Genomic DNA, 13,227 nt, shown 5'->3' on the forward strand with positions numbered 1-13,227 from the left:
TTTTTGGTGAATATATTGGTGTAGATGATTTTGACAGTAACAATACAGAAGAACCAGAAAATGAGAAAACAACAAATTTACCAACAACAAAAGAAACAACATCAGACAGTGCCTCAATGAATGAAACAACAACACACAAGATATCAACAAATGAAATCACAACCAATTAAAATGTTAGTAATTCGTCAACAGTCCAAGGAATACCAAAGTTGAAGACAAAAATCATTTACAAGCTAACTCCCGACAGTGAATGGACAAGGGGATTAGTCCACAGCAGAGCAGGAAAAGTGACCAGAAAAGGAAAAAAGGCAGACAGTATGGTAGCTGTTTAAATGTCCAAAATGAAGACACATGTGAAATAAATTGGCTAGATTTCAAAAGATGTGTGAGTGACTGGCAACCTGTTGTTGAGACAAACGAAACTGAAAAAGTACTATTATCGACTCAGGCAACTGTTACAGATGAGGTCTTAAATGCAAAGTATAAAGAATTATCCAATTGGGAAAACCACAAAGTTTTCTCCACCATAGAAGATAAGGGTCAATCTGCAATATCCACAAGATGGGTGGTCACAACAGAGAATATAGAGGGATACAAAACAGTTAAAGCTTGTTTGGTCATAAGGAGTTTTGAAGAAGAAGAGGTCAAAAATCTGACTAAGGACTCCCCAACTTTTTCAAAAGAAAGTCTTCGCATTGTACTTTGTTAGCAACCTATGAATGGGAATGTCACTCCTTAGATGTCAAGACGGCATTTCTTCAAGGCAACCAGATTGACAGAGAGGTTATCATAAAGCCCAAAAAGGAAGCAAATATAACAGGTGTGTTCTGGAAACTAAATAGAGTTGTATACAGCCTTGCTGATGCTTCAAGAGCTTGGTATCTACGTGTGAAGGAAGAGCTAATCCGCTTGGGGTTGAGAATGTCTTTATTTAATGAAGCATTATTTTATTGGATTCAAGATGACTGCTGCTAAGGACTGATTGTAATACATGTAGATGATTTTCTATGGGGAGGATCTCATAATTTTCAAGTGAAGGTCATTTCACCTATCAGAGAAACTTTTCTCAATGGATCTGAAGATTACTCCAATTTCAAATATGTTGGTGACAATATACAACAATCTTATGGTTGTATTAACTATGACCAAAAGAACTATGTGGTAGGTATGGAACTGGTCAAGATTCAAAACACAACAGACAGACATCGACAACTATCACATGAAGAACAATCAAACTTCTGATGTATTTGTGGGCAACTAAACTGGATGTCATCACAATCAAGGCCTGACATTGCATTTGATGTTTCCCAGCTAAGCACAAAACTAAACTGTGCAGTAGTTGATGATGTCATGAGAACCAACAAAGTGGTAAAGAAGTTGAAATTGGATCCCAGCATTTCCTTGAAATTTTGGAAACTTAAGCTTCCGTTACAACTGATCTTATATTCTGATGCTTCATTTGGGAACCTTCAAGATGGCAACTCTCAAAGTGGAATTTTTATTTTTCTGAAAGGTGTTGAGAATCTTATGGCAACTATCACATGGCAGTCTAAAAAGATTAAGAGAGTTGCGCGTAGCACTCTTGCTGCTGAGACACTAGCTCTTGTTAATGGTATTGATACATGCATATGGGTGAAGAATGTGATAAATGAAGTGTTGTATACTAATCTAGAAGGCATCTTATGTCATACAGATAACAAATCATTGTTTGAAGCTGCCCATTCAACAAAGTCAGGTCTTGCCATGAGTCGCGAGCAATTGCTCGCGCCCGCGTAGTGCTCGCGTAAATGCTAGTTACCCGAGCATTTTATTGCTCGCGTAAATATTAACATTTTGAGATAATTGTAAACGTTTTTTTTAAGAATTGATTGGTCTTTTAAGTGAAATTCATGCACGAACGCTCAACCTGAAACTGAAAAGATATTTGGTGTGATTATTTTCCACCCATCATGTAAAAGTTCATTCACCACTTTGTAAAAGGCTTGCGATACGGGCAAGGTTAATCTTTGTTGCGCATTCATTTTGCAGTAGAAAAGTGGGGGACGTTTTAAATCGTGAACCCCAAACACGATGATCGAGCGTCTACTGGTATAGCGACTCTCTCAATCTTAACTTCCTTTTCTACATGTCCGAAATAGTATGCATGACTATACTGTCGTTTTCATAAATTTATTGTTTATTTTTCAGCAAATAGGAAAAAATATGCTTCGTTTTCAAATTAAAAAAAATCTTTATCAGCATGGTTTAAATAAAACTTCCAAATTCATTCGGAAAGTTCAAGTACACGTCAGGTACATAAAAGTGATACAGAAAAAAAAGTTATACCGCACGTGGGTTTCGTTTTTAAAATTGTTTGAGAACAGTTGCGGCATAAAGAAAATAATCCATTAAATTTGGACCTGCTATGGTTTCCAATTGTTTCGTCAAATGAAGAAATTATCTACAATTAAATCCATGATAAATTGTCTGTTCTGCCTGTAAGTGCAGTTTAGCAGACTTGCGTCATCCGTGCTCGGTTGGCGTTCACCTCCGCATTAGTTAAGAACTGCATGGCTGGATTTCTTGTGTAAGACCTGGTTACCAACGACGAAGGGGCCAGGCAAAAGAGTTTTATGTCTACGTAGTTCTTTTAACTAAGTCAGAAGTTGGTGAATTAGCTACGATGGTCAGGTTGGCTATGAATAGGCTTGCTCGTGGATTTCAAGGACCAGGACTATTCAATAATTCTGAGATCTAAAAGTGTCCGACCAAGACGGAAATCTATCGGACATTTTAACCAACGAAAGTTCTAAACGAGACATGGACAGGTCCGACCAAACTGGAAATGTGGCAGGCATTTTAATCACACGCCTGAAACGATTTAGGTGTGTGCCAAGGTGCACGCCTCTCCTGAAAAAGATGCCCTGAGAGACTAAATATAAAGTTTTTTTAGCGAAAAATATGGCGAGCAAAATTGCTTGTGTGGACACTCTGACGCAAGCAATAAATTGCTCGGTAGGTTATTTGCTCGCGGCAAGGCCTGAAAGTCTTTGGAAGACAAACGGTTAAGGGTTGATATGGCTTCCCTAAGACAGAGTATCAATCAGAAAGAGATTGAATTGAAGTGGATTTCTATCAAACATCAGTTAGCAGACGTGTTAACAAAACAAGGAGCAAATAGCACACTCTTAATGAATGTCCTACAGGGGGTCATAATATTAGTGACCAATTAAATGTTGAGTTATGAAAATTTGAATATTGTGTTCGAAAATTAAAGTTTTTTTGAGTTTTTATCTTTTATAATTTTTTTTGTTTAAATTCCACACAAGTAATCACATGAAGAAAGAGAGATACATGTAGTGATGACTTAACCAAGACTAGTACAGTAGAGGGTTTTGGTGAAAAGCCAGTTTTGCCTCTAGACTATAAGATAAACGATAAGATAAATACTACTTTTTTCTTGGCGAAATTGTACCATCACGCCTAGACTTCATAGTATTTGTCTGGACTCTGTCTACCTTTGTGGCTGCAGGTTTTTTTATGTTTTTACGTAGTATGTATGTGGTTATTGAAAGTTTAAGAAGCAAGGTCTGGGCAACTGATAAAGTTTTTCATAGTCCTCCTCATCCACAGAACATTTTTTCAACATTTATTACTTTTTCGAACCCATAGGAGATTGGGGATAAAACTAGTCAAATTGAAATTTGTTTTTTTTGACAACGGGTGCATCAACACACACGCAGTTAACACACAAGATGGCATGGTGTTACAAATAATACATAAAAGCAATCCACTGTTTCAATACAAACAATTAAAGTATGTGTGATGAGAATATTCTCGGATCCGGGTTAATCACTGACGGTAATTTTCTGCGCATGCGCGATTTACTGCAGTGAAAACAAACTCTCCTGGAGCAGTCATTTTAACCTAGCGAAGCTGGAGTGAACACATAGAAGTTTTTAAAATGCCAAATAGTTGTGCTGCTTTTGGTTGTTCAAACCATAATTTAATGGAAAATAAACCTGGATTCTACAGATTTCCGAATAACAACCCAGAACGAAGAAAAATGTGGATAAGTGCATGTAAAAGGAAAAACAAAGAACAAGAACAAGAAGAGGCAAACAACAGCGATTTCTGCAATGCAAAAGAAAATTATCTAGCTAAAAAAGTTATCCAATAACGACCCCCTGAAGTAACTGTAAATAAACGATTAACTATATAACTTCCAAAATTAAAAACAAAATCAAAACAAAACAAAGACACGACACGCTGCAAGCACTACCATCTTTATTTTAACTGCGAACAACCTGTTCGCTGGCTGTGGTATGTTTCCACAACCTGCATTAACGCCATAACCGCCTGGGCGTTAAAGCAGCAAAATAAATTACTACTGCGTTTTTGGGCTTTTCAATATTTTACAATGTTTTTACTTGTTTAAGGCAGTTTTAGTTAAACAGCAAGAAATAATTTGACATCGCCCCAAGGCTTGTTAGTTTTTTTGGGAAGAACCCGAACACCCGGGACGAGTTTTTAAATAATTGTCAGAAAGTAAAAAAGCCCTTGAGGAACGGGGTTGCGTGGGCTGAAGAATTCATATAAATAACTAGAAAAATAAGCCATTTAAGTTTTTTTGTTTCTTTTTTTTACTTTACAAACTGTTTTGATAAAAAAAATGTTATAAGAAACCGAAGCTCGAAATTCTGCAAAAAACAAGAACAAAATGAGAACAGCTTCAGGCTCAAAAATAAGAACAATCCAGGTCTAAATTTTGTCATAAGTTAAAAACAATCTGTCATGTAAGTTCTTTGTTTGTTCGATTGTTCACGAGCAAAATACACATATAAATTTCAGAGAAATTTGACAAAACAAAAGATTTCAAAAAGAAGAACGGCCAGCCTGATTTACTGTCTCTTAGAAAATCAAGAAGTGTGTTCTTAAAAAACAGACTCTAGTCCAAGAATAACCTTTTGACTCGATGAAAATATTTTGGTCAGTCAAAACTTTGTCTAGCGGAATTTTCTTGGAATAAAGTACTCGTCTCGTCTTCCCGATAATTGACAAACAGCTCTGGGAACAAGGTTGTTTGTACTACGTATAACATTACCCTCAAACCATCAGAGCGGTGAGGAAGCGGGCCTTGTGGATAATCTTTATCGAAATAAGATATAAATTATGAAACGCAAGCTTGTGTCAAGGAGAATAGCGATAGAGGGCGACATATATATTTATATGTCACTGAATTTGCGACAATAATTAGTGCATGTTGGGTTCACTGATAAGCATGGTACGTGTGTACATGGTAAAAAAAACAGTGTATTGAACAGAAACAGATAATTATACTGAAGTGCTGAAAAATGTGTATTTCTCATGTTGTCGGACAATTTAAAGGAAGAAATGTTTTTACAATTTTTAATTAAATATGCGTTATGAAAAAAATATAATTAAGATAATTTATTAAAAATATTCTAGCAGATGTACTGGCTAACTCTTGGCTTTCATTCTAACAGGCTAGGATGGCAATGCAGCTTGTATTTCATGAAATAACAAGTTTATAATACAACGCGTTTCGCAAACGCTTCCCGTTTTTACAGTCCTGCAATATCTACACCCACAGGATGTTCAACTTGATATCTCAAATCAATTTTCTTTGTCTCTGAAGCAGCAATATCGCAAACCCATTCAATTTTATAATCATTTGTATGTAAGGTTGCATTTCCTTCTTGAACAACAGCAGGTTCATTTGGCGAGGATGCTTTCAAGTTCATGTTTGGTTCTTGAAGAGTTACCTAAATGAAGTTAAAAAGTAAAGGTGTGTAGAAAGGATGACTGAGAATTGAGGTCAAGATTTATTAGTATCCCGGTGAAACCGTGAATTACTAATCGGGACGCCTAAAGTGAATTTGGATTAGTCTGCTGCTAAGATCCGATTAGGCAAGAAAAGACGTTTCGTTTATTTGGGACTTAATTCACGGAACCAATTTGAAGTTTTGACGACACGCAGCATGTCATTTAACTAATGCAAAAAAAACTTACCCTTATTTTTTCATTTGTGCTTCTGGGGCATTGATCTTGAATAGTAATTTTAATAGGAGATGATTTTGTATTTTTAATTTCAATTTGTTGATGGAAATTGTACACATGTGCTTTGGATATCATTCCAGTCTTTTGTTCAAACTTTTTCAATGGATTGTAAGTGACTTTAACTGCAGGATCAGCACCCAAAGCAACTTCAAATTCTTCCATTGGACTTACTGATGGTAATGAAGACTAAAGGATAAAATAAGAATTATAGAATTGCTTTTTGTAAAGAACATCACAAATTCCTCTTTGTTTACTAAACTAAGAAGTCTCTCCAAAAACCAAAATTTCTTTCATCAGTATACTAATTTTGGGTATAAAAAGCAATCTACAAGCTAACAAAGAATTTAACACAATGGTTATTTTTAGCCACTTTTCAAAGTCTGCAGAAATCATTGACCCTCTAATACTTCGCACCCTAGAGACAACTTCTGTTAGACAAGCTATGTCAAGAGCAAAAATTAGCACAGCTTAAGAGTTTAAACCCAACCAAACAACCTAAGATCCTTAGTTGGCTGACGAATGAACTTTCACAAGTTCAAATTGTGTAAATCTGATATAGAAACAGCTGAAATTACTACTTGTGGCGACAAACTTCAAAATATTTAGTCACGTGCAAATATACTTATTTACTTCGACTGCATGAATCGGTGGTAAAATGATAAATTAGCATGTTTTTTAGAGGGATATATAGATGGCGTTACATATAACATGGTAAAACTGTAGTCTAGGAAATTAAAAATCTGCAAAGAACAGAAGAATTTCCAAACCTTAGTAATGAAATTATTATCCAGAAACACGTTAGCATCTCCAGCTAGCATAGCATATGCAGATTCATTTTTAGCTTTAATCTTCAAAAAAGCATGCGCGACTGCTTTTGGTGTAGATAAGTATTCAAATTGAGGTGAGAAATCAAGCTGAGCTATCGAGACTTTGTGTGCTACATCATCGGATTGAATTGTGGCTAATCGAGTAATTTCGAAATTCGTGCTTGTAATACCTTCAACAGTCTAAGAAACAAAACAGAGTGAAGCCCTCTTGTAAATAGCTGCTGACAAATCAATTTAATTCCAAACAACGAACAAGAAATAATTAAATAAATTCATCAATATTGATAAAATGCTAAAACCTCTTAGTTACTCTTAAAATTTTACCGCCCCCATAAGTTCATTCCTAATAACTTTTGTTCTAAAGAAGGTTAGACTGGAAATTTTACGACTTTTACTTTTTCTTTATTACGTGAAAATGTAAAAAAAATTTATAGTTTATAAAGCAAAAGCTGGATTTTTTTATATTCTTTTTTATTATAACACTTAAAGAAATATCTCTTTTGGTCTTATTACACGCTTCTTATTCTATAGGAATATTCAAGATGAAATTAGACAAAAAGTTAAAAATATGCTAACAATGCAAATTTTTGCCGAAAGGTAAAGGATATTATGTTGAAACAAAAAAAAAAACAAAAAAAAAATAAACACTACATTCTTGTGACAAAAACCGTGTATATATTTGGGTTTGATTTTACTCAGTAAATCAACGAATTAAAAATCCACCCCTTTAAAGACAGGGTTTACTAGGATTACATTTATGTTTACATATGAGGTCATAAGTACACCTTATCCATACTATATAACTCCTAACTAAGAAAAAATAATAAAGTCATATACCATTGCTTCTGGTAGTGAACTTTCTGCATACGCCGGGGCAGAGCTAAGACTTCCAAAATTATCCATTAGACCTGACACCCTCTTCCTCATAGAAAATCTAAATAAGTAAAATTGTCGTATTAGTTTGTTGGTAAAAGTTTATAACATCTTATCAGTAAAAATATACACTATTGTATAGTATAAACGTATAATGTAAAAAAAAAAAAAAAATTCCTTTCAATTTGTCAGAACTGTCGAATTCGTGTCTCCCATAGCGTTTACTACTTACTGAAGATTCATCTGAAAAGTTTTTCTGTCAAAAAAAAATTTAGTGTTTTAATTTCTAACGTGCTTATATACACAATTGAGTTTGATCAAACAATAAAAACATAATTTGAAGTTAGACCCATGCATATCTTCATAAATACGCAATATTCATGATTTTATTTTAAAAGCGTTGCAAGCTTCTTCTTGATATGTTAATTTCCATATAGTTGGTCTTATCCAGAGGATCAACAAAAACTAACAACTACAACAACAACGACAACAACGACAACAAACAACAACAACGCAAGCAATTAAAGCATCAACAACAACGACAACAACCAACACCACTCACAAACAAATTTTATTGCTCATTGCATCTATCATTAAGCTACAAGAGTATCTTTGCGCTAGTCTTAAACGATAAGAAACAAAGGGGTTCTCAGTAGAATTTTACCTTCTATATTGTTTTTTTTCGGGAACTAAATTATAACGTACTGCTAGATTCAGTACTTGTGGCTGTAATTCAGGAGGACTTCCACCAACACTTGGCATTGCAGTACTTAAAGATAATTTTGCATCTTCCCAATCTTCACCAGTGTTTTGTTTGATATTAGCAAAATACAAAACCTGATAGATAATAAAGAACAAGAATAGCTTTGGTTTAGGGAGTACAAAACAACGACAGCCAAGCAATTAATGAGATATTCTAAATTCCACACCGATCTCATTTTAGAACCAAATTATCATCTTCAATACAAGTTAATGCTACCAATGCTTATCAGTTTAATAAGCAGTTCTCAAAGGGTCTTATAAGAAAAACCTTAGACTGTCTACAACAACCGCCAGTTTCAATACTTTACATAACAGATTTTCTCAGTGACAATTTTTTGCTACACTAGATTATACTGGGAGTTGGTACAGTCACTATTTATAGTATAAAACACCATTTCTTCACATTTATAACTTAAAAATAAGACTTTTAACTAGTGGAAATTGTTAAATACATCATTATCACCTGTACACTGCTATCTTTATTGAATGCTCGCACATCATACAATGGTGTCCAACTTGCATTAGAAACAACGTAAGATACTACCAATGTGACTGAACCTTTCTCTTTAACATCCAGAAGGATTGAAATACGTCTAAGGATGTAAAATGAAACACATTCACTATATAATATTGCATTTTAATTCAGGAGACATGAAAATAAGACAACAGAAGCTATGCTGTTGTTGTAATTATTAGAAACCAAGTGCGTCCATTGATACAAGCAAAATACCAATTCCACTTTGTCAGAAAAAGATTTTTTATCGTTAATGATATATGGTAAGCATAAGATATCACTAAAGCCCATAGTAAAATACCAAACATATTCATTTGATCTGAATTACGCCCAAAAATGATTTAATCGTTGGTAGATTGCCCAAAAAACAAACAGTTTTACAACTTAAAAGTTCAGTGATATTTTGACCAGTTTTCAGGTGAAAAAATCAATTATGGTGATGCCATTAGAAATAAAAAAAGTCAAATGGAAAAAAAAGTATTTATAGCTGATGAGAAAGCAATATAACTCTATATTTATCTAACCAATCGTATAGTGTACGCCCTTTTTGCGCATGTCAATTGCACAAACTTATTTTCATATCTATTTCTGTTAAAAAAGCGATGAAGATTATTTTTATTCGGTATTTCTGTTAAGCAACTTTCGTCAAATATTGCAAAACATCAAGTTCTTATGAATGGAAGTTAATATAACACTATCTTTCAGTTATAATCTGGTTATTACTTTTTAAAAATCTTACCTTCCCATAGTAATTTCTTGACTTTGAGGTCCCATACCATCCAGATTCTTTTTTAGAACATCAATCTCTTTATTTATAGCTTCTAATTTCTCGTTTAAAGAAAATGACGCCTCCATCAGCTTTTCACTTCGCTCTTTATAAATGTTTAAGAAACTTAATAAATTTTCAACATTTTTCTTTTCCAATACATCCACAACTTTATCATCTTTGCTCTAGAAACAAAACAGGATGGAATATGCTGTGACAGATATTAATAAAAATGCAGAAAAAGAGTGCTAAGTTAACTCATCAGAACTAGACTTTTTAAAGAAGTGGATATTAAACAGTAGTCAATAAACAGACAAAGGAGATCAAATAAAAATGGCAGAGTCTGTCTTTTTTTAACTTCAAATGGAAATTAACAATTCACCCCGTTTAATCTTACCTATGTAAACAATGTCCAAACAATTTTTGGGGCGTTTTTCCCTAAGTAGCTAAACAATGTTTGGGGCGGAGCGCAAAAAATTGTTTATAAAAGAAATGTAATCTGAATGACATTTTAACATAGCGAAAAATTTAAAATTTACTATTTTGAACGTAACAGATCAAAAAAAAAAAAGGTTGCGTTTATGGTAACTTTCCTAAAAAATTGATAAGATTTTCAGCAAGAGAAATTGTAGATGCATCTCTATGAACTATTGCACTAATAAACAAAGTCAAAATCAAAATTATTGGTTTAGAGTTAAGACTCTAAAAAGATTAAAATATACAAGTAACTGGATTTGTTACATCTTTACATCAACATCACAGGGATAATTAAATGCATAACCATTGTTCCAGTTGCTGAAAAATTAGATCTGTTGGATTGTCTTGTTTTTTTGTAGCAAAAAACCTTCCTTAGATGTAACAGTAATATTTATTTTCATGTCCTATTTTTGTCAAATCCAGAATCTAGTAGTCCAGGTCAAGTATGGTGTGAACTTATGAATAGCACAGTCTTTGAAGCAAAACAATTTCAATTATTTTCGTGTTTTTTTTTTGCTTTACAAGCAAAGAGTTATTTTTGGTTATTTACTCTAACTGGCTTCTCTATTATTATTATTACAGATTTTTATTGATTTGATGACTCAGTGTTGTAATGTAACTAGAAAAACCACTTTAAAGAAATTAAGAACCCGGCTCTGTTAAACACTTGCCTGCTATGTAGAATAACCAAACGACCTGGGTTCATCAACAATCCAAAAAACATTTTCTAGGACAATTAAATTGAAACTGAAAAATTAAATTGATAGACTCACAGGGGTCTTGTTAAAAAGAATTGCAAGGGGTCTGAAAATCTCGTGCGTGATATTTGATGTCAATAAAGGGGCTTCTCAAGGCAATGTTTTTTCAGCAAAGCTATAGTACACAACTTACTGCTGAAATGCAAACTCGATATTCTTCCAAAGCATCCTTCTCATTTTTAACACTTTCTACTTTCTCCAGAAGACGCGATTTTTCTCCCTCTAGCTTTTTAATCGAACTGCGTACTTTGTCAGCCTCTGATTTTATTGATTCTAACTCATCTTCTGTTTCAACTTTTTCTGAGATGGCTTTTTCTTGATATGCTACTTCAACAATAGTTGCTTCTCCATAACAGGTCACTCTAAAAATAAGACAGGTAGAAATGAACCAAAGTGTAAAATTTTTGGTTGGGAAATTCCTTTAATGATTCTGCACAGAAAAATAGTTCATAATCACAAAACTTCAACCTAGATAGCAAGGTGATATTTTGCAGACTGGAATATATGAAAAACAACTGAACTACTTGTTAAAAGAACAATTGTGCCAACGAACAAAAATAGACAGAATTTAAGGAGAAAGTAAAAATGGTATTAAATGTCAAGTTTACGTTTTTTTCGTACATGACATATATAATACCACTTTTATCCTCTCTTCAAACTTTGTCCAGTGATACAAGTAGTTTTGAATTGCGTAGTTTAAAAAAAAACAAGGTACAAAAATTATATTCTGGTCTGCAAAATATTGCATGCCTAAAAACCATCTTGATTTTAAAAAGAGAACTAGAAATGGAATTTCTTTTTAAATACAGATTCCTTGATCTATTCTCCCCAGGTTAAGGGTAATATCCCTCGCCAAACCCAAGCAAATATTAAAATAGAGGTAATAAGCGAAATTACCTGAATGACTCAAATGGTAGTCACAGTGAGGTAAAAAACCCAATAAATTAGTTGATTTACTTGGATTACTAGAAAATGTTTTCATAACAGACTCCGTAAAGAAGTAAATAAATGGTATGTAATTTTTAGATAAATATTTATGTTTTTATTCTGAGATCAGTGTATACTTTGTTGGGTAAAATTCTGAGATTAGTGTCTTCTTAGTTGGGTAATGGCGTAAAAACATAAAAAAAGGTAGTTAAAGAAGAGCAGTTCTATTACATAGTATTATAGTGTTTAGCAAACAAGGTTGCTAAATTAAGTTACGAAGTTAAGTTAGGTTTCTCTACACTATTTTCTCTGTACTAATTACATGTCTTGCACTTTATAGATGTTTTAACACTAAGCATTTAAAAGAAGGGTGTGTGTGCTATTCCAATTTGCTTCGGTGTAAGTGCAGCATTATTGAAATCTAGTACACTTAATTATATCCATTGTCATGTTGTAATTACCACAGCTAATAAAAGCAATTAATGTGTATAATTACCATTGCATTCTAATCTAGTGATATTTAAATCACATTTATTGTTCTGCACGTTTAAGTAAAATAATGTATTCTTCATGCTGTTTTTTTTTGCACCAGACTATTACGTAAAGATAGAATGTCCAAAGGAAAAAGAAGAATGCGAGATTTAGTAAAAACTAAAAAGCGTTATGTGAAACAATAAGAGTCTTTCAGTTAGAAATAAATCTGCAAAAATATCCACACCAACACGTATAGTTTTACCTTATTGAATCTTTATCAATGACTGATGGTAGATTTTGTACCAATACTTCACAGTCGCCAGGAACAGCAGATATTTCCACTTCTCTATTCACTTCAGCTCGATCAATAAATACTGTCACATTTCGAACAGGACAAGCTTTAACATCGACTTCATGTTTAGATGCTACACGTGGCAATTCTATATTTTCTTCAGGTATCTGGATAGAGTCTTCGAAATCTGATTCAACATCAGCTTCAGATGATTTCTCGGCTTTCTTTTTTCCTAATGCCATCTTTACAATAAAAGAAACTTATTAAAATATGCTAAAATCCAACTAGTATCAATACTTTTATGCAAGTTTTTAACCTCCTAATATCCCGATTTAATTTAAAATGGCTGTTAAATTGCTCGAGGTAGTGATGCCCAAATAGGCACGACAGATGAATTCCTGTTGACGTATGCACTACACATTATTTTATACAATAAAAGGTTTTAAATAAAAAAAAGACACAAGAAACAAGTAGAAATGAATAAAAGAAATATAAAA

The 13,227-nt window shown here is 33.4% G+C and overlaps 1 protein-coding gene across 1 annotated transcript; it reads right to left on the minus strand.

Moving 5' to 3' along the window:
- Positions 1-5,493: 5,493 nt before the first annotated feature.
- On the minus strand, positions 5,494-13,055 carry LOC130645577 (protein F37C4.5-like). Its single transcript, XM_057451612.1, has 9 exons — positions 12,701-13,055; positions 11,171-11,399; positions 9,776-9,987; positions 8,986-9,115; positions 8,425-8,597; positions 7,725-7,821; positions 6,828-7,067; positions 6,013-6,246; positions 5,494-5,765 (listed from the first exon to the last, which is right to left on the minus strand). Exons 1-9 carry the CDS (start codon positions 12,970-12,972, stop codon positions 5,565-5,567), a joined length of 1,788 nt encoding a protein of 595 aa, XP_057307595.1. The 5' UTR covers positions 12,973-13,055; the 3' UTR covers positions 5,494-5,564.
- Between the last annotated feature and the right edge of the window lie 172 nt (positions 13,056-13,227).

This window comes from Hydractinia symbiolongicarpus, chromosome 5 (assembly GCF_029227915.1).
Source record: "Hydractinia symbiolongicarpus strain clone_291-10 chromosome 5, HSymV2.1, whole genome shotgun sequence".
In the NCBI taxonomy this organism is placed as follows: domain Eukaryota; kingdom Metazoa; phylum Cnidaria; class Hydrozoa; order Anthoathecata; family Hydractiniidae; genus Hydractinia; species Hydractinia symbiolongicarpus.

What these genes read in the sequence shown, in the direction of transcription:
- LOC130645577 (XM_057451612.1), bottom strand. Translation starts at nt 12,972, where the DNA reads ATGGCATTAGGAAAAAAGAAAGCCGAGAAATCATCTGAAGCTGATGTT. An exon ending in ATAAAGATAGCAGTGTACAG is followed by an intron (nt 8,598 to 8,985) that starts GTGATAATGATG and finishes ATTATCTATCAG; the next exon opens with GTTTTGTATTTTGCTAATAT. An exon ending in ATAATAATTTCATTACTAAG is followed by an intron (nt 6,247 to 6,827) that starts GTTTGGAAATTC and finishes TTTATCCTTTAG; the next exon opens with TCTTCATTACCATCAGTAAG.